General features: G+C 34.3%; 1 protein-coding gene across 4 annotated transcripts in view; it reads right to left on the minus strand.

Annotated features, from left to right (window-relative positions):
* Positions 1–425: 425 nt before the first annotated feature.
* Positions 426–18,551, minus strand: part of PAPOLA (poly(A) polymerase alpha) — a 43,859-nt gene continuing 25,733 nt past the window's right edge. The window contains exons 13-22 of one of the 4 annotated variants that reach the window (XM_031049289.2): positions 15,712–15,765; positions 14,819–14,938; positions 13,203–13,312; positions 10,503–10,624; positions 8,743–8,885; positions 8,052–8,149; positions 6,287–6,507; positions 5,826–5,888; positions 4,714–4,788; positions 426–2,587 (exon numbers count right to left, since the gene is read on the minus strand). In XM_031049289.2, coding sequence (XP_030905149.1) covers positions 2,492–2,587; positions 4,714–4,788; positions 5,826–5,888; positions 6,287–6,507; positions 8,052–8,149; positions 8,743–8,885; positions 10,503–10,624; positions 13,203–13,312; positions 14,819–14,938; positions 15,712–15,765 — 1,102 coding nt within the window. In that variant the 3' untranslated portion in view covers positions 426–2,491. Of the gene's footprint in view, positions 2,588–4,713; positions 4,789–5,825; positions 5,892–6,286; positions 6,508–8,051; positions 8,153–8,742; positions 8,886–10,502; positions 10,625–13,202; positions 13,313–14,818; positions 14,939–15,711; positions 15,766–18,551 lie in introns of all 4 variants that reach the window. The other 3 variants (XM_031049288.2, XM_005149533.4, XM_005149534.3) reach the window with 3 other exon arrangements.

Here is an 18,551-nt window from a genome sequence, read left to right on the forward strand (position 1 = left end):
TGACATAAGAAATAGTCACAAGAAAAGCAAGTGTAAGATGCCAGAATTGTTATAGCCATGTTTTTGAGAAATGACCTTCAAACTTCTTAAATATATAGTACTTCACACTTTTGATACCAAACTATTTTTTCCAGCTTTTAAACGTATAAAATTTTTGAGAGGGACTCCTAATCGGTATACAAGGAATGGATGCTCTTAAAATGTGGTATTTTTTTGGCATTAAACTCTGCCCACGCCAAGCCACTACACAGTCCACAACCTTTCCCTTTTACAGACTGGAACTCAACATTCTGCTGAGCGTTATTTCCACTTCTTTAGATATATTTATGTATGTACCATTTTATGCCACACTGTGTTTTTGTCTTAGCAGAAAATTTAAGAGCTAAATATGAATTGAGAGTACATTCAGAAAAATCACACAACTATGGGATTGTGCTGTTTTTTATTGTGTTTTCAATGGAGAAATACATCATCTGTTTACAAAATAGCTCTTGAAAAATACAAGGAGTACAGATACTATAAAACAAAGCAAACTCCAGTCATGAGACACTACGTACATCATGCGAAAGCAACAGTCTGATCTCCAGGTTATGAAAACTAGAATTAAAAAGTCACTATACAGAAAGGTTCCAAGTTTCCAGCTTGGCAAAACTTGGGTGCAGTTACATGAAACGTTTAATAAAATGAAAAAGATTTTCTGATGTGTAAACAAAATGACAAGACTAAATTTGTGCCTGGCAATTTCGATCTAAACTCCATAGCTACACAAAGTACACGGACACCTTGTACACTTCAACTGTTAATATAACCTTCTTTGGGGGTGGACAACAGCAGGCTGCACAGGGCAAGGAAAAGAGAAATATTGTATACTAGACATCTTAGACAAATGGCAAAAAAACCCCTTCAGTCACTGCACAGCCTAAGTAAAAGATAAGCTACACTCTGACTTTGGAGAATTAATTTAGAAGGATAAGGGGAAGAGTGTAAGTAATTCAATTTTAACATGAAAGATGCATGTGTAACAGCATGGAGCACAAAGGGAGAAGGAAGTTCATAAAACATGCTAATCAAAGTATGGGAAGTATGATTTGACATCCCACATTCCAGACTTAAGTAATAGTAAAATGAAGTTTGTTATCTACATCTGGTATTACTGTTGGTATCCCTCATGTTCCTTTGCCATGAGAGATTTAGTTCTTTCAAAAGAAAAAGTTGTTACTTTATTGATAGGACTACAGTAACAAAAAAACAGGAGTCTAGAGCTTACTAGATGTCAAGTGCTTACTAGAAATATGACTTTTAAAAATTCAGCATTGTTCAGTATGTAAAACTATTTTTGATGAGCCATCTAAAAATAAAAAGGTTAAAATTCTTCGGGAAAAATCTTTTTGCCTTTATTTAAAATTTGAAGCTTTTTAATGCATACAGGACTTTCATGGAGTGTACAAAAATCACCTTGTATTTAGTGATTCAAAGGCCATCAAGACAGGTGTTATATTTCACAGGCACGCAATATTTACTTAAACACTTTAGTCATGGGACAAAATTCTGAATTTGTGCCTACAGGCCACAAGGTATTACGACAAGGTAAGGAGCAGGAGGGAACCCAAATGAATACATGGCTTGCTTTTATTTTGTATAAATAACCATTGTCATACATGGTGCATACAAGCTGGAGAGGGAAAAGAAAAAAACAAGGACACCAACAAAAAACCCACCCACCATTAAACACAAAAGCTTTTCCCAAGAAATAAAGGGATCAAAAAAGGTAATAAAGAGTTTGATTAGCTCAAAGGGAAGTTTATTTGCTGTTTCACTGCTGATCTGTATGCACCTTAAAACAATCCTATAAATAAAAAGTAGACCACATCTTAATCATGTCCCAGTCCCACCAATACCAAAACTTTCCAATTACTCCCTCATGTATTATAACCTCAAGATTTGATATTTCATTCTAAAGGCTTACTGCTGCTTGATGGCAGTTGAACTAGATATACTACACACTTGTTTTCAATGCATAGTATTTTGTAGAACATCATCCAATTTGCACTACTGAAGATATTCTTAATAAAATGAAAGTGTATCAGAGCGAAGATCTAAAATTAGTCATACTCCAATAAAAAAATACATAAAAGTGCATTTAAGGGATTCTTATGCCAGTTTTATCTCAAATTTGAAACAATGCATCAAACAAATTCAATCAGAATGTCAAATATGGCTACAAATAGTGTTCATGTTTTTAAAGGCAGTAATCCTTCGAAATACTTAATGCAACTGTTGCTAACACATTAATTGTACTCCTGGCTTCACATACTAACCTGGACTTCCAATCAAGTGGTGATTTTAGCCCAGAAAGGGAAGTGCACAAAATATACCTAAATCCATTTGCGATTATGTTCTAGTCTTGCACCCTCCGTTCTCCTTTTTTTCTAGCATTAGAAGACAACAGGTTGAGTTGGCAGATATTGTTTATGGACCCCTGAGGTTGTTTTTACCGATTCAATCTCAATTTTATTGAATTCTTGATAACAGGAATAGGATTTGCAGGGAGAGCAGGAATATCTGAAAGGTCTGTACTGGGTGTTTTCTGAAAAGAAAAGAAATGAAGCATTTTAACTTTGTCAATATCAAAAGAAAAATATTGTAGTAACTGGCATTAAGTTTAAAAAAACAAGATCTTTAGAAGAGTTTTTTAAAAATATACCAGGATAAGAATCATTACCAATTATAAACACAGAAGCAGATATTTCCTTTGCCTACATAGTCATTAAGGAAAATTTGTACCAGAGTCCTAGCCATAACATGCATTTCCTTTTTTGACAACTGCAAGGAATTAGGAAGTGCAGATATGTCTGAGCCTACTAATAACCTGTATTATAATAAAACATAATATCCACAGAATTAGGGTGCTTGGTAGGTGACACCTAGTATCTGATCTACATGTTTAGCATTTAAAAATTCCTTTGAACAATTCAGTGTTAAGCTTCAGCCCTTTGCAGGTGAAAGATGAAAAACTGTCTCCAGTGCAAAGTGTGTGACTTCATACATTCCATTTCAGATTATGCGGAAGGTCTTACAGCCAAATTTCCCACTTTTTTATCCATTTAGATTTACGTAGAAAAGGTACGATGAATAGTGCTATATAGCTGGGCTAAGAATTTCACCATGAAAATACTCTGAACACATTCATTCACTTAAAAGATTAAAATCCCATTCAGCAAAATTACATCTACAGCCAAATGAAGAAAAACATACAATATTCAGTGTGATTCATTAATTTCTCACATGCTTCTTTATTGCTGGCTGATGGGTTTGAGTTTGTTTTGTTGTGTTTTTTTTTTTCTTTTAGGGGGAGGTGGGGGTGGAGGCATGGTGGGTAGAAGTAGGGGTGAACTTCGATGTATTTCTCTTCCACTGTGGCAGATCAGTTGCCATTCCAATAACCCAGTTATTATGCGTTACTTTCCATAATGATTTATCATAAAAGGTTATCTTAGAAGCATATGATGTACATTTGATAAATGGGGGGAAAATGCATTAAAATGACTGCTCTTAATTGCTGTTTTATTGAGTTAATGGTAAGTGAAATGGTAACAATACAACCAGGACTTGGGCCAGAACAGCTCTGACCACTTGCCTCTCTCTTGCCCCCAGTAGCCCACTCTGGTTGTGTTTATCTGTGGTTTACCATGTCTCTATTTTCTGCCACATGACCAACCAAAGCCAACAATACTATCAAAACACGAGAAGAGGCCCACCATTCTTGTGCAGTTACTTTGCAGATTACTTTTGCTAAAGTAACTACACAATTAGTAAAAGCTACAAAGCTTCCTATAATCATCCCTCAACAATAGGTAAGACAAACTTTGTGCACTAACTCATCTAAAAATTTCCCTGAAATAGTTTAGCTAGACCATGAACATCTAGAATTTTTGCCAAACAATTTGGTACTTTTATTCAGTATTGCTCATATAGTTCAAAGTCCACTAACAAATACCATTTGCAATGTAACCCTGTTTTCAATCAAAACCTTTACTAGATATCATTTAATAATTGGGCATAAAATGCTTTGCAATAGTGAAGCTTTGATCAGTAGAGCACTAAGAAGCTTAAAAATGCTAGTAAAGACAAAGATGTGTTCTCTAAAAGCCGTTACAATATTAGGAACAAAAATTTATGTGAATGCCACAGACTTCGTAACTTGATGTCTATTTTTCCAACGCTCCTTACAATACCTGCAGTGAAGGAACACAGCTGGCTAAGGAATTACAAAATTACAATAAATTCTCTCTCTCATACCAAATTTCAGAGCCTAAAGTTACATTTCAGACATTCTCAACCTCTACAAGGATATCTTTGAGCAGCAGCTGTTTAAAGCATTTGTTTCCTTGTTAGAAAGGATTATTCTGTGATGTGCAAAGCACAAAGGAATAAACTGAGGCCCTTACTTTAAAGGCACAATTCAGAAGAGCGAATCCAGCTTCAGTCAGTTTGTATGGCAAGCCATACATGTTTAGCTACAATGCACATTCATTCATTAAGATCAATGACCATCTAAAACACAAAAATTGTGACAGTAACAAAAAACAGCTTTCCACACAATGGATTTAATTAAAATTATACATTTATTTTTAACATCTGGACTAATTTTAATATTTTCACCACAGATTAGCACACACACATACAGAGGTGTTATTTTTAAAAAAACAGTACCTGAGGAGCTTGCAGAGAAGTTGTCTGAAGAGTTTCTGTTTGAGAATTAACATTCACTTCTGTCTCAAGTTGCTCCTAAAAAAAAGAAGGTATCAACATATTATATTAAAGTTGATTCCTCCATTTCTTCCCTAAATATTAAGCACATAAGATTTAGAGGAGTCTGATAGTAAAAAGCTAACAGGATTATGTCTCTTATAGTAGTGATTTGTTATCCACAGGATCTGTTTTCAATGTTAGAATTACAAGCTTATATGCATTTCAGCCTTCACACATCTTGAGTTTGAAAAAGATTTCAAGGTGACTACATAATAAGATACAATTCCTCAGCTGAGAGTGTGAAGACTATAAACCAAAGCACTTAAACATCTTAATAGATATTTTAATTTCTTGAGATAATTTCCAGAGCATTCCAAAGACAACAAAATATGCCCTATAAAAACCATGTATGCCCAAGTGGAGAACTGCTATCATAAAGCTAAAGACAGACTTTCACCTTTTCTATTCACCAATAAGCAGAAATTATCTGCTAAATTACAAGATACTGGAGTGAATCTCTGGAAGTCCTGAGAAGCTATGCTGTAACTTCATACAATAATTTAACTACCAGAAGAAATCTACTTGCAATCATCTGTTGTTGGTTTGTTGTTTGTTTGGTTTTTTTAATCTAAAAAGTGAACAAGTTTGCACCTGGCACTGGGATTCTCAACCCAACATGCAAGAATCCCAATAGACAACGGTTCTTTAAGTAACATACTGTGTTTGGGATGCAAGCAAAGCAAGGTATACAGAGACATCCCTTATCTAAGAATTTTAAATACAAATATCATCATTAATTTTTTTGCTATGCATGATGCTCTGTGAATGACCAGCAAACAAATCACTCTCCTATGCGAACATAAACTCAGATTCAGCTTAAACTCCAGAAAGTAACATACTGCAATTCATTAATGCTGACACATATATTGAAAAAACAACGTATCATTTTGGTATCTTCAATTGAGAGTCTATAATATATCTGCAAACAATCATTCTTACAGGAAAGCACAGTAAGCTTCACAAGGAAGAGTCACACTTAACATACAAAAATTGTATGGGCTAGGCATTGATACCTTAATGTCCATTTTTTCATGCTCATTGAAATCTATACAGCTAGTATCTTCACTTATTTCATCCTGCTGAAATGCAAACAAACCCAGAAAACAAAAAAATCATTAAAACATATTTAAAATAATCAACACGGTTGCAAAGTGTTTTTCAAGACAAAATTGGCTGTAAGACTTAACATGCTCATATTCTAACAAAAAGTAGCTTTTAAGACAAGAACTTAAAATCTAAGCATTTGTCCTAATTCAGTGCATCATGTGATGAATATCAGCATGGTGAAAAACCACTAACACCTAAACAAGCTGCATACATAAAGCAGCAATGCAGTCAGAGTACGAAATATACATACCCTTTAACAAAATAATTATAACTGTGAATATTATAATCAACACTGTGCAGCTGACAGGAATATATGAATGGGAAGTTTTGGACATTGCTATGGTATGATCTCAAAAATCTCAAATACCTCTTCAATTTTTATTTTCTTGGGAGACTCTTCCTTATGGGGAGATGATGTCCTTTTCACTGCTGTGACAGGGCTAGGCATTTTTGTTGCAACATTTCCTGAAGTTCTTGGTGATGGATTTAATAGACACGCTGAGGAAACAATTCTAGAGATGGTAGGCTTTGGTGGTGGAGAAATGGCTGGTTGTGTGGCAGTTTGAGGAATGCTTTCATTTGAAGTACCTATGGATAAATAATTTTAAAAGCTTCAGCAAGATGAGTTGATACAACCATTTTAGGTCAATCACTGGTATTTTTGGTCTCTACTCAAAATCACTGGTATCAGGTAGACACCAAAGAAGTGGTACAGTTAGTTGCATAAGCACCATATTTGGAACATCAGGTGTAAATACACAGAGTTTAGTCTCAAGTTAATTCTGAGATAATGTGTGTACCAGATACAGGGTAGATACATCAGTGACGCTCTGTTTGGTCTAATTAACCCTGCTTAACAGCAGGGTATATTAGTCCAGACAGAACTCTGTGCTAATATAGCTGTATTATTCTTGGTACACAAAAGAAGTTTTACTGTTTCTGTACTTGGCCATATATATGCATTGCCAAGGAGTGCCTTAAATTCAAGAGCAATCTGGTACTCCTTTTGTCACTTAAACATGGAGTTTATAATTTCTCATGCCTGAAGTATGCAGACTTAAGTCACAGAACAGGAGATAGAAATCTGACATTCCATGCATCCTTTTGAAAAAGGCTGCATACGACACCAGTTGCCTACCTCAAATCAATAAGCACACACAGGGAGATGCTCGAGTAAGAGAAGCATTACACTTAGAACATTTTTCACTACTAACTATCAGGTGACTGCTTTAACTAAAACACAAGAATGAACAAATCCTGATATGCTTCCAAATCCAAAAATGTCATACCATTTAAGCTCCATTTAGTGCTGACGGACAAGCTTTCTCATTTTGATGCACCTGTGACTTACAATAAAAATCAGTGAACAGTAAGGCTCCACCATTTCACATGTCAGAGTGAAATAAGAGAAATCTCATGTTGAAAGGCAAACCAGTTGGTCACCTTTCCCATCTATTTCTGACTTGCTCCTTGTATACAGCTATGTTCGTCAAAAAAGAAGAGCAGCTGACTCTAAGTGAATAATTTCATCAGATGCCTTTCACTAAAAAATACTTTAAAAAGAAAAAAGTATTACTGAGTGAAGTGTACCTTTTCTTGTAGAAAATACAGATAAAGCCCACACACAGAGTGAGACACAGCTGAAAAGACATCAGTAAGAAGCACACGTTCTGCTTACATCTGAGTCTTTTTCATTCCTAGACTAAATTTCCAAGAAGGACAAGGAGCAGGAACATGGGAGCACAGATGACAAACAGTACAGAACCCCATCTTGGGTTTAATTAAAAAATGGATTGCAAATAAAAACAAAAACTGTTCTTCCAGCTTTAAATAATTTTTCCTCATTTGACCAACTGAACTACAGACCTACATCAGGACATCAGAAAACTATTGCTACTGTGAATGGCAAATAAAAATCCTTAAGAACAAAAGAGCAAACAAACATCATCACAAAATATTCCACTATGATTTCCGGAGTCCTAAAGAAATTAATTAAATCTGTATACAAAGAGAACATGTTACAGCATGCCTTAACTAAAGAATCCAAGCTGGAAGAAAAAAGCCTTTATAAGTGTTGCAAAAAAAAAAAAAAAAAGTATAAACAGACCAGCATATTAAGCCATTTTCCTTACCCCCTGAGCTTTCACTGGAATTTATTTGTGGCACAGTGACTTCAGAAGCCTGTATGTTGGTCACAGATGCTGCTGTTACAGCTGGCGCAGGACTGGTTCTGCTAAAAAAGAGAAAAATGACGAGATGCTAAGCATTACGTAAAGTTATGGTTCTATATGATCTGCCTTTCATCACATCATATGAACAGCCAGTAACCACAGCTGATTTTACCTATGATACAGACCAGAACTTGCAATACAGTGTGACAGTAGGAAGACAGAAATGAGCACTGGCAATCTATCATCAAACTTGAGTAAAGGAAGCTATTTCAACTATTTAATCTGACTCACTTTAGAGACAGCTTTTTAGACCAGCAAGACGCTGAATTATAAAAAAAAAAGGCAAAAAATAAGGCATTTCCTGCTAATTACCACTTACAGTCTCCTACTGCAGTGCCTCAAGTTTTTATATTACCTTGTTCTAAGCATTTTTATCCAACTTGATTCCTCATCTCAAGTCCAACACCATAATGCCTAACTCCAAATTCAGTCCTGCTCTAGCGCTCAAACTGGACATAGTTTGTCCCTACAAGCCCCAGTTTGGACCATTCACACCTTGATAATCATATTTCACATATGCAATATCTGCTGTGTTTTTCACACAAGTACTTCAGAAACAGAAAGCAGCAAGAAGACTGAAAGTCTCCATTACCCCTGAGAACTTCCAGAACTGTTCAATGGACTCGTCTTCATAGCACTAGTAGGCGAAGGCACAGACGTGCTGTTATCACTGTCCATAGACAAGTCTAGGCTGCTGTCATTCAGAGTTGTCAACCTGATCCCTTCTGTTGAATGCTGCAATACACAAGACAACAGAAAATTGTTAGTCCTACTAAGGGCTTTAATATCAGCAAAGATTCAAATGATGTAATATTTCCATAATGCAAAATATTAGGTGTTACATTTGTGAAGAAAAAGAAACAAAAGATGGCATTTAACAGCAATGAGCTTCCACCATAAACTAAGTTTATATGTGTACCTTAAATGAAGTTACATTTTAAGGAAAAAGGCAAAAAACAGTGTCAAAACCCTGTGTCAAAAAAGGAGCATTTCAAAACACAAAAGTGAACAAATTTAAAATCCTTTTATGTGTAAATAATACACCATGCTGTCACAACAAGTATTTACATTTTCACATTCACAATTCAGGTGCAGATTTGCCTGAACCAACAATGTTCAAAAGCACAAGATAAACTAATCTATTTAGTGATTGTATTTTCAGCTTTATTTCAAGTTTCTTTGGCTTATAGAGACTGCTTTCATTAACTTCAAATACTGACATACACCAAAACCACAATTATTACAAAGAATTGAGAGACTGATTTGAACTTATAGTCAGCAGAGAAGAAAAACCCTCCCCTGACACAGCACTACTGAAATGTATTAAGTAATTAATAGATCTCTTTCAAGAGGACAATGTGAATATTATAGTTTTACACTTGATTTCCAATTCTTTAAAAAAGCAGTTAATTTAAAACAAATATAGTAATAAAGCATGTTACTCAGATATACCTAAGACAGAGTATATACTAACAGTGGCTAGCTATTCACAAAAACAAGCAAACCTGTACTGTTCTTGGATTAAGCTAAACAAACACAAAGAAGTGGGGATTTAGAAATACAGACTAAATTATTAAATTCAATATTCCAACCCATTCCTCATGCCTCCACTGAAAGTAAATCATAGCCAACACAATAGCTTAATTAAACTTTTGCTACCATTCTCATACATATCAACACAGGTAAACTATATATTGAGGGAGAAAATAACCATGGCTAGGCAATGGGCAACTTTCTGGTGTCAAAACTGTCATTTAAATCTTTTATTCCTAAAAGAGCATACAACACCAAAAGCTGCTGAGCTGCAGGTTGAAGAATGTTTTCCTCCAAATTATCCTCAAAGTATTCAACATCAGTTACAGCAACAGACTACCATGTTAGATGGAAAAAGGTAGCAACAAGTTCAACACTCTACACTGATATTTGATAATTTGCAATTTTACCTTTAGGAAATGTATAGGATAATCTAATAAGAACTAAAGAGAAAAGGGATGGAGATAGCAAGAATTGCTTGACTGATTGTTCCATTACTATTGTTACAGGTGCTTCCTTTATGTGACCTGCATGTTAAAATAGCAAGAGTGCTTTAAAACTTTTTTATTACACCATTTAGTTTAGGAAGGGCAACAAAATATTTCAGCCAGATCTGAAGACATTGTTGATGTTCTGGGAAATCTGGTATCATATTTAGTGCATCGAGTAAAACTGCTACAGTCAAATGAGATCACACTGCTTATACAGATAAAACTAAGCTTTCAAAATGTGTTTTTAGTTCTTTGATTAGTAAGTCTAAAAAGCTGAGAAATCATTTCCCAGCGGTGCTCTTATTGCTCAAATATTAGTCAAGTTTACCTTTTTCTTTTTCTGAAGCACGTGATTAGGTAGCAGTTGGTGAAGTTGCTTACGTTTCACATGCCTTGCAGCAATCTTCATATCCATCTCAAACATCTTGCTGTTTATTGCTTGCCTATAAACTACACATTAGAATAACATTAAGACATATTGAAGCATTTTGCAACATCCACTTACTTGCCCAGGCCGAAAAAGTTTTCATTTCATAACAATACCTTCAAGAACAAGCACAGTGTTTCCTTATTCTGGGGCAGAAAGTGAACTGCCTACTACACCACCACTGATAGTGCAAACACTAAAATTTTATTTGGAAACAGGTGATTTGCTTTTCTAGAAAAAAATCTTGCAAGCACAGAGTTCTCCAAACTATATTATTAACAAATTTTAACAGTAACAGCTCTGAAGTGACTTCTTAATTTCATCTCAAAGGGACAAAATACAGAAATAAGATATCCCTTATGAGAATTACATTATTTACATGAAAATACTTTCTTCAGAGTTGATTGAATTTTCATTTATGTCGCTCCTATAACAAACTGTTTCTAATTCAGGAGTTGACTTACCTGCCAATTAATATATTACAAATCATTCTGGCAACTCAGATACCACTACATGTTTCTTGTTGTAGTCTGGGGGGGTGGTGGGGGAGTGGTGGTATCTGTTTGTATTTTTGCTTGCCCTATTTATTTTTTAGGTCTACTATAACGCTCTAAAATGTTCTTTGCCTCAGAACATGTACTTCTAGTGAGTTTGCTTAGAGCTAGTAAAAGAACTAACACTGCAACTCAACATCATGTGTTCCAGTAAAGATAGGTTAAAGTGGTAAAAATGAAAAGTATGTTCTTTCACATCAATTTTCTAGATGACATTAAACAAAGAAATAGCAAGTGCATGAATACAAAAAAAATTCTGTAGATCTTCACCTTTTAAGTTGTGTTCTCTCCCTTATTCACTGTCTCTTCTACCAACATTAAGCAGTCTCATTAAGGAATTGATTAGGCTATATGTAATTAATATTTGTTTAAGAGTCAGACACACAAACAGCTCAATGAATTCTGCATATTAAAGAGCCCACTACACTAATTTTTTGGCATTGAAGCTCATAAAGCTTCTGTGTGAAGATTATACAGGTTACAGTTAAGGCGGGTGCGCACACAGGAAAGCCAGACATGGTTAAAGCATTCCATATTCCTAACATTAGGCCTTACCAAAGTTTCAGTTCAAGGAAAACCTAGCCCACTCTTCAGGGCTTTCTTCCTCTCCCTGCTCTAAAAAGTAGGCTATTCCATAATTTCATTCTTGAAAATGCTCTGGTAGTTCTGATAAAAATCTTAGGATCTATTCCAAAAGACAGGGCAAGCATGTTTTCAGGATGGATTAAGAACAATGAAAACAGACCCACGTTAATTTGAGATGACAAAGAAACCCGTAACACACAAACAGAAATTGTTTGTTTGATACTTTTTACAATATTTACAAATTGAATGGAAAACTATACCCTGCAGTCTATAATGTTTTTGATTAAATGCTACTTAACTTAAAATTGCATGTAGCCAAATTTCAGATCTGCATGTAGTGAAAGTAAATCAGATTCATTAAGTGCAATGTTAAGTATTTTTATACCAAAAATCTGACAAGTACACTACTGAAGTATTGTTTATAAAACACAAAGACATAAACTCTAATTCATAGGTCCCTTCACTCTTTCAAAGCAGCAGCAAAGCTATTATGTCTTTTCTAAATTCTGAAAAATTACAATGATGTGTTAACAGTTTCACCTTCACCACTTAAAATCAAAAGGAACATTCCACCTTTCAATAAAAATCCCCTTGCCCCCACTGTAGCTTTACATGACAAAAAATAACTTCAGTACTTCAGCATAATTTACTTATACATATTTATTAATATTCACTCATACACCCACACTGTGTGTGTGTGTACACAGTTTCCTCACTTCCAGACGGAGTCGTAGAAATTCAGAGATGAGGGCTGCATTAGGTAACACCTGAACCTATTCCTGTAACTCTGTAAAAATGTAATACTTATCCTTAACCATTATTTGTTAAAGGAAAAAATCTTAGTCCTAGACTCTGGAGATGCACACTTTTCAGCTGTTACCCATTCTTCGCTTAAAAATTTCTTATGCGTGTTCTAAACTTTTTTCATGAATCAAAAAGTAAACATCAGAAAGAACTCAAAAAGATTTCTTGCACTGGGTGTTGGACATGAAAGTAAAAGTTACTGAATCAACTAGCTAGTATGAAATGATATAGAATAAAAGGCATTTTGTTCTGAAGTCTACTAGTTACTTGACTATAATCCACCAATAAATTCAGTCTCATCATGCAATAAAAATATTTAAATTTTACACATTTTAAACATGAGGTTATGCTAGGTAGCTAGCATGTAACCAATTTGCCTGTTTAACAAAGATCACAATATAATGCAGTGTTTTCAGTGAGATCCAAAAGATGCGTGCATCAATTCCATCAGTTTTTATAAAAAACTGAAGATTATTACTGTCTAGTAGCATTAAAACCCATTAAAACTGTATTTCATTAAATAACCTCAACTCCTTGGATGAATCTGTCTTCTCCATGTCTCGACAGAGCTCTGCCACTGAAACAGACCACGTTATGAACAAAGACAATAGCTTCTATGAGTTTATTAATACCAGAACATCTAGAAAGCAAAACTTACCTGTGTCTGTAAAAGACTGAATGTCGTAGGTAAGGTCAACACTTAAATTTTCAGAATTTTCTGTTTTCTTAAACACCAACCCAATCACCCACATTGTACGGTATTCTTCTCTGGAAAATATTATACAAAACAATCATATAATACTGACAGAAGAATTTAATAATCTAAACTACTAAGACAACAGTTGTACATTTTTTAGCTCCGCTAGCAATGGGGATCTAGCCATAGAAAGGCAAAACCCAAAGATGACAATGACACTCCCCTTGCATTTGGGAAAAGTCATGAAAAACTGACATCTCCAGCAAACTTAACGAACTAATATCATAAGTAATTACTTCATTAAACTGTGCTTCTGTACAGACTCTCTCATTAGGAGTTTCAACTAGCAATCGCAGCTGTAAAGGAGAGATTTGAAAGGAGAAAATATTTTCAGTGCCTGACCCTGAAAGTAGTTAGAATCTATTCCCTGAGTAACCAACTCCTATTCTAGCACCTAAAATTTTCTTTAACTCTTGAGTTTCTTAACTGTAAGTGACTAGACAAAGTGCAGGTTTGAGGGCCTCCCTCTGACACCACACCTTCACATAACATACATGGAAGATGATTATAGTTTATTACAGAATATAGCATAACAGTTCTGTAACAGCTAAAGACATTTGATGTTTTAATTCACGTCTTTTCCAATAGGACTATTTCAGAAGAACATTGTCTTCCAATCAACAGGCAACTCTAGCTGTATTTACCCACTAACATGGTACTGAAAAAGTATTGCCTGCTTTCATCCAATTTTGCTTAGAACACGCATGTAATTTATGTATATAACTTAAAAAAAAACAAACCAAAACTAACAAAAAACCCCCCAAAACAACAAAAAAAAAACAAACCAACAAAAAAAAAAAAACACAGTAGCACCATACTGTTACTTGAAGCAACTGATGTCTGGGAAAGGCCATGTAAAAGGTAAGCAAACAAGGCTTTTCAAACACTCCAAGTGAAGACAAAAATTTTCTCCATATTCTCACAAAAAATGATTCCTTACAATTACAATGCTATCTAGAAAGAAAATTCAGTATTAAAAAGAGGTTTTAATCTATTATAGTTGTTTTGGGTGGGGTGACAAAGCACAGAAGTAGTTGAAAATATATGCCAAACAATTTGAAGTACTTGGTATCCTCTCCGCTGTTCACACATCCCAAGGAATTCTAACATTGGCCATTACCAAGTTTCAATGATATGCATCTCAACTGCTAACAACATTAAATGTACTTAGTTATTTAAGATTTTAGTTCTGTGTCTCATGTTCTTCCTGATTCTCCGTACTGCCTCCTAACTAAAACTGTCTTATCTGATGCTAGCTCCTCAAACAGCAGCTAAGCAACAGCAGATTATTGGCAAGAAAATACGCAATTAATACAATTTTCAGCTTAGAGATATTCTTATACAGAATATATCTAATTTTACAAACAGTACATAAGAGCTCAGAAGTATATGCCTTTAGATGATGTAACTGGAAATTTATCCATTTAAGATTCTATAAAAATGCTAGTGTATTTATTAATGAATTGGCTTTTAATTAAGTTAGTTCCTCACCATTACATTAAAAAAGTTTTGCTTACTTGTCAGGATTCTCCTTGGGTGCTGGGAATGACTGCGGATTCACATGAGCCAGGGTAATGAATTCATTCTTCTCAAGATTTCCAACTAGAATACGAATTTTTGATTCCACCAAGCCCACCCTGCATAAATGTCATTTATTAGCAAGTTCTCATTAATATGAAATAATAGTATCTAATATCATACATCAGGATAAAATCCTCAACATCTTCCCTGTACTAAAAGTTGAGTCTGCAATTTAACTACTGCACTACAGATGACAGACTAATTCAGATCAACAAACCAAGTGAACATGTTCTGAAAACTAACACAAGAAAAGCTTAAGAGTGCCTGAAGCTCTCATTATGGCCAGATTTTTACAAATCGAATATCAAGACATTCCACATCAAGTAAAAGGCACGCAGCAAGAAACTCCAACATATTTCTCCAACATTCTTTTGGCTTCAGATTAACTTTTAGGCTGAAGAAATCAACATGACAATCTTAAAACTTTTCTAACAAAAGATGGCAGAAACAACTGAAAGATGTTTGGTTTTTTTGAGAAACAGTATTTCAAGAGATAGAAAACATACTGCTCACACTGCTTATTAAAAATGTGCATAAGGCTTAAGAAAACAAGATTTGTCCAGTGCACCTGACTGTGCTATAAAGAAGCAAAATGCAAGCAACAGCCTTCACTCCTTTGTTCATTTTTACTGTTTTTCAGAAACATGCTGTCTTCATCCATTTAATTTTGAAACACTGAAATGCCACTTTGTTCCACTAAAAAGATATTAGAATTGACTAGATCTCCCTTACATCCAAGGTTGACAAGGTTTTGGTTGGAGGTTTGGTTTTTTTGGTGTTGGATTGTTTGGGTTTTTTTTTCCTTTTCAATAGCAAGCATTATACTCACCATTCTAGTCGCTGTTTTTCTGTCGGTGCACTTGCTAGAAGTACAATATAATGCCTTTGGAGATAAAGACAATATGCTATTCTATTTATACTTCTAAAATAAAACATCAAACCCTAACATTAAAACTTTACAGCAAATTCTACATTGCAAACTACAGATTATTAGCTTAAGTATATATACCATTAATATAATTATGCATTTTTATGTCCCCCAAGCATGTGACTGATGGACTTCCCAAAAAACATTTCAGATTTTAGTGAATTACATTTACACTTAATACCAGTTACCTTAATAAAAGCCTAGTAATGAAGCACTAGTCGGAAAACGGTACAGATACTTCAATATAACATGACATCAGGCATTTAAACAGCTACTAGAGATTCCTTGCAAGTGAAAACAACTGTTCACAGCCATCTATACATATGCTAGCTTAGTCACATTTCTGTTTAGAAGAACAGTTAACAAAAAATGCATTTCTTCAAAGTAAAAAAATTACACTAACAAGTGTGGTTTAAAAAAGCCAGTATCTGCAGTTTAGATCTGTCTGAAGACACTTATCTGAAACTTCATGAGGAATGTTTCCTCTGATGATAATTCTTAAGCTCTCAAATATATTCCAGGACAATCAGTGTATACACACTGTAAGTAAATTTCAAATAAACAGAATTCAAAACAAGAATGGTGGTGTAAAAAAGGCAGCCCAAGGAGAGTGGAATGGAAGACTATAACTTTTAACTTGAGTTCATAATGAGAGAGGTGAGTGAACCTTACATGTTTACAGCCAGGTTTTTCAGCAGTTTAGCTGAAAAATCTATTTTAACATCCAAAGTCATCTAACTTGGCATTACTCCATAATGATATGGTATATTTAGGTATCTTCAGAGCAGGTTTTAAAGAACGTAAGTACATAATTACATATTTAAGTGGCAAGAGGAAAAAAACCTAAATGCTACAGTCCTTTGAAATCAGTCAGAGGATGTCAGTGACACTAGAGGACTGAAAAGAGATTTGGAGAAACTTTTTCCCCTTTCTGAATAGGTTGAATATTTAATCTTTTTGATTAAAATCTGAATTTTAACCCATTCTGAGTCAGTTTTATCTTTCTCCATTTTGTCATTAATAGTAAGGGTCCTTTTTTCAAATTCCATATGGGAAGCTCCTAACTTCTGGTATCAATTTTCCCTAATGAGCACTAGATATGCAACTATCATTCATAAGATTCCTACATCATACATACCACACAAGCTTGCAGAATGTTTCATTTAGTAGGAAAGACAACTTAAGCTTTTTGTTGTTTTTAAACCATGTATGAACTGAAAAAGATCAAGTATTTGAAAAAACTGATTTCCAGTTACTTATTAAAAGCAGCTCTCTGAAGCAAATTTCTGAAGAATTAAAAAAAAAAAAAAAAAAAAAAAACCCACAAAACCAATTTGGCTGTGTCTTAAAAGCTCAGCTAAGTGGTGAGTACCCAGGAAAAAAAACTTTAAGGCTTTTTTACTAAAATATAATGATTAGCTTTTTTTGCTTAGGTAATGCTAGCTGAAAAAGAAAGGAGAAGATGCAATTTCTTCCTCATACCCAACTGTTAAAACATGTTAAGAGGGAAATCTGCTAATGGCAGTTTCAGCAAAACTTAAATAGTACAAGCTGTTAAAAAACTAAGATGTACTTAGTTTTACAGTCCAAGGTCTCACTGCTAAATTTTAAAGACAAGTATTATCAGTTCTTCATTCGTAATTTTATCACAAAGAGTATTTCTAATCCAAAAGGATCCATTACTTAATGATACAGGAAAAAAAAAAACCAAAATAACCAAAACAAAACACACCCTGAAGTTAAGCTTCTACCTCTCAATAGTGATTTTTAGATGGAGGACATTGTTTTGAAGTACGTGTGTTTGGTCTTTTTGTTGTTATGTGGTTTTGGTTTGGGGTGGTTGATTGATTGTTGAAACAACTGTTATTTCTCTTCTATTGTCTCCCTATCAGTATTGTTTTCATAAAAACAACCTTATGTAGATATTATGGAACTGTCATACAACATTAACACTCATACTTCCAGAAAATTGAAGGATTTTTAAGTCATGCTACTTCCTGAAAAAAGTGGGAACACCTGAACATGTTCATTTCAATTTTTATTAAGCTGTCCAGGATTTACACTTTAAATTATCCAGTCTTTTAGGTAGAGTCCTATCAAGGGAAGTGTTCAAAGCACCTTTTTAAAAGGTATGTTTACATTCTACTTATTTAGCAGGGTATCCTTATAACAGAAAAAAAAACCATGCTAGAGCTCATTAAATGCGTGTTATTCCTCTCACTACTGTACTTGTCTTGGTTTTAAGCTCTAATAATTTCATTCTTAAGTAACACTTCATACTGATGTTATACCCATTTGATATTATTTTTGTAATTTCATTGCAAAACATCATATCCAACCAAGTGTATGTTCTTTGTTGTTGTTTCCCAAAAAAAAATTAAAAAAAAAATACATGAAGGGCAGATAACACATGTAACTACCTAAATTCCAAATAATTGTTGACATTTTGTATAAAACTGGAAAAATAAACATATAAAAATAGACGTCCCCATTTTCCCAGTTTCTAATCTGCTCCTGCCACGCAGTAACCTCCTTAGTCACAAAGTTTATTTTAAACACTGCTATCAAGTCAAAAATGTTTATGATCAACATAGATGTTTAGCAACCAATTGTCATTAAAAGTGATACAGATTACTAAAGTAATAGAGAAGTGTTTTTAAAACTGCATCTCAGAGCAAGGACCAGACCTTGTCTTACCTGACAGAGCAAAACATGCTACTTTGAATTTCAGCAGGGACAAC

The sequence above is a fragment of the Melopsittacus undulatus genome, chromosome 4 (genome assembly GCF_012275295.1).
Source record: "Melopsittacus undulatus isolate bMelUnd1 chromosome 4, bMelUnd1.mat.Z, whole genome shotgun sequence".
In the NCBI taxonomy this organism is placed as follows: Eukaryota; Metazoa; Chordata; class Aves; order Psittaciformes; family Psittaculidae; genus Melopsittacus; species Melopsittacus undulatus.